Source organism: Limulus polyphemus, unplaced genomic scaffold, assembly GCF_000517525.1.
Source record: "Limulus polyphemus unplaced genomic scaffold, Limulus_polyphemus-2.1.2 Scaffold1455, whole genome shotgun sequence".
In the NCBI taxonomy this organism is placed as follows: Eukaryota; Metazoa; Arthropoda; class Merostomata; order Xiphosura; family Limulidae; genus Limulus; species Limulus polyphemus.
Window position 1 is genome coordinate 134132 of NW_013667065.1, and position 3629 is coordinate 137760.

Consider the following 3629-nt stretch of genomic DNA (forward strand, 5'->3'; position numbering starts at 1 on the left):
TCTAGTCTTACACTGCTAAATTAGAGACGGATAGCGCAGATAGCCCTCGTGTAGCTTTGCGCGAAATTCAAAAAAACACAAACACATTATTCGGTATTATATAGTCGACCAACTGATTGATGATTATAATACATATTTCTTTTATTTTCATCAAAATAAAATTGAAAATATAATCTGTGACTTAGAGGCCTAATATATTCTTTGATTCCTGTATCTTCTGCTGCAAGTAGCAGTTACGTCTATTCAGAGTCAAGGGTTATCAGTACAGTTTGAGTCAGCAAATCAAAGAAAGAAATCCACAACAGAGGATACGGCGGGTCACAGATTACATTTGTATATATTATTATGTCTTAACGTAACAGATTAAATTTTCAATCTTACTTTGATGGAAAAATAAATATATAATATTTTGGATAGAGTTTATTCGATAAAAAGAAATCAACTCATTACCAGTATCTCTGAAAATAAGTTTCAGTTAAGAACCAGTGAATAAATGATGTTTACAATCATGTGGTTTATACGTGAATTTTTTTTCCGAGGCTTAGTTTCTTTCGTCACTCTTCCAATGTCTAGGCATAACATAGTACTGCAACAAAATCCCTAGTATATTGTAATATTAATAGTATATTGGGGATGAAACCATGTCATATACATCCTACATGCACTTTATTTCTTGAATTTTTTTCTTATCAAAGATGTTAATATACAGTTTATTTGGAGCTCATTATTTAGCTTATTCCCCTTTATTAATCACATTATTTTAAAGTTCAACATTTTGGTATCAGTGCACAGACAAAATAAGCAACCATGTTTACTGGTGATTCAGTTATGTTTTGTGTTTCATAGACGACTGTGATGTTACAAATAATATGCCAGTCTCTGAAAAGATAACTACATTATTTTTATTTACAAACGTGCAATTAATCAATGAAACAGAGAAAGAACAATTTTTAAGTGCAACTTGGCTCAGATGTTAAAAGATACGAATTTTAAAGCAAATTACGTACAAGAAGAAGAAGAATATCAAATCATTCTGGAAGGTTAGATCTCGAAGCAATCTTCGAAGTGTGATTTCTCTGTGTACTTTTTTGTTAAGAAACTCCTCATTGACTATTAAAACTCTACATAATTTTCAATGAGACAGTGCTTAATTTTCATTGTTTGATTGTAAAAAACACTTTATGTCTTAGTACAACTGGACAAATATATGTAGTTTTATTAGTTTTATATTATTAACACTTTTTATAGGTGTGTACTTTGTTTTAGCGCAAAACTATACAATGGCTGTCTGTGCTTTCTTCACCACGGGAATCGAAGTTCATATTTTAGCGTTGCAAGTTCATAAACTTACTGCTTACCCATCAGGGAATCTTTTTCTATAGGCAAAGCTCTAGAATTTAACTACTAAAACATGTCAACAAATATATGACCCTTTATATGTGTCATTCAACTGCCATATTCTTTGTAATAAAAACTAGTGCACCATGAGTGTTTATATATTTTTATAATACAATCGTTTTATAAATGGTGTTTTCACTTCTTTGTTTTCAGTTTTTCCTTCATACGATATTATTATTATAGTTTATTAAGCATTGTTACATGTTTTAATCTTTTGACAGGCCATTTTAAACCGAATCTATAGAAATTTCCGTAATCGCTAATTGGTTTAGTTTCACAGAGAGAATATTTTGTGGAAAATGTTTTGTACCAACGTCAAAAAGACTTCGCAAATGCACGTTATGGAACATCACATTAGGCCAACGTTACCAAGTGAGATTCAAAAGTTGCAAACATTGCATTTTAAAACATTTAATTAGAGAAAACGAAGCAACGACCAACTTTGTCTCTCTGTGGCTCAGCGATAAGTTTAAGGGCTTTTCACACTAAAAATTGGGTTTCGATACTCGCGGTGGACAGGGCATAGATAGCCCATTGTTTAGCTTTGTGTTTATCAGCAAACAAACCAAACGACAAGATAGAAGACAACGTCGTCAAATTTGTTCGCATGCATATTAAAGATTGTGTTTAAACTGTGTACTCGCATGAAATAAATTTTGACATATATATGAAATAAGAAAATATTTCAAAGTAGTTACTTAATAACACTCACCTGTATTAATTACAGTGACCTCTGTGATGAAAACCATACACATCAAAGCAAACATTTTGCGATGTCGGAAGGTGAAATGCCACGTGGAGGTTTGCAGTTCTTGTATTAATTCTAAATTCATAGCCGGTTCTTATATGAAAAAACAAACAAACAAATAAACTGTAAAAGAAACTGAAATTACGCTTTTGTCTGGAAAGGATATTGCTTAACAAGCCGCTGTGTCCGAATCTCGTTCAGATATGTCTTGTACGAAAACAGATTTCATTGTTTAAAGTTTGGTGTCGAAAAGAGAGCCAAGTTTTCCGGATTAAAAGGTTGTAAACTTGACAGGAACATAAAATGCCGTACTTCTCAAAAGAAATGTGTTTCAACTAGAATTAGCTTATATCTAGTAATAGCAGAAAGAAGAACATCACCAAGGTGACAGAGTGCTGTTTCCAATAGTCTCATCACTTCCTGTAGTGAAAGATTATTCTCAAACTACAGCGTCAGTGTTTCAGGTTGCCAACCTACCGGAAGATAAGACTATAGCGTCTAACTTACATGCTAGCTCTACCATGCATCTACCCTCGACTATTCCAACGCGAATGCAGTGCGTATCTTCTGCTGGCCCGATGAGGGATAATAAACAGTAGCGCCGCCTTCCTGAAATGTTATTCGTCAAGCCTTCAACGACACCAATTGCGCGTGAAATAACGGTTATTTTTTTTTATCATAAATCTACTAAAAATGGCAAATATAAATATAAGTATTATGGAGGATCTGAGAAATATCTGAAAAAAGCATAATACAAAAATAATGCTTAAGATTTATATTCCTGACTTTTAGTTGGAACCGCGTTATTTAATGATGTTTAAATTCCAAATTATTTCATTTAAAACAAATGTTTGTTTCCACAGGTCAAACTCACAAAAATTAACAATCAGCCAGTAAAGAGACAGGAACTCGTTTTCTTAACTGATATTAAATTCTTATACGGATTTTAGAATCATTTAGAAATATATATATATATATAGCTCGAATTGTCATTTAAATAATGCTGAGACCATAAAAACGAAATTTCTTGACGAACAAGCAATTAGTAACATCTTATTTTTCTTCCACACGAAACTATTACTATAATAGCTTGTTGAGTTTTATTACTGTTTTAATCTTATGATTTGTGCTTTCAAACCGAAGAAATAGTAGTTTTAGTAATTGATAAATGGTTTAGTTCCACAGATAAGCCCCCACTGGCACAGCGGTATCTCTGTGGACTTACAACGCTAGAAACCGAGTTTCGATACCTGTGGTGGGCAGAGCACATTGTGTAGCTTTGTGCTTAACTAGAAAACAAAAAGAAATCCACAGATAAAACAACCAACTAGAAGATGTGCTTAGCCAACGTCCAAAAGCACATTGCAAATGAACATCACATTAGGTCAAGGTTACCACATGAGAATTAAATTAAGACATATATAAAAGGCGATAAAGTAGCAAACGTCGATTTTTTTTAACAACAGCACTCTTTTCAGGTAAG

General features: G+C 32.8%; 1 protein-coding gene across 1 annotated transcript in view; it reads right to left on the reverse strand.

The window, feature by feature from the left end:
* LOC106463659 (protein kinase C-binding protein NELL1-like) overlaps positions 1-2623 on the reverse strand; it is a 123728-nt gene extending 121105 nt beyond the window's left edge. The window contains exon 1 of the mRNA XM_022391220.1: positions 2111-2623. Coding sequence (XP_022246928.1) covers positions 2111-2231 — 121 coding nt within the window. The 5' untranslated portion in view covers positions 2232-2623. The remainder of the gene's footprint in view (positions 1-2110) is intronic.
* Positions 2624-3629: the final 1006 nt, after the last annotated feature.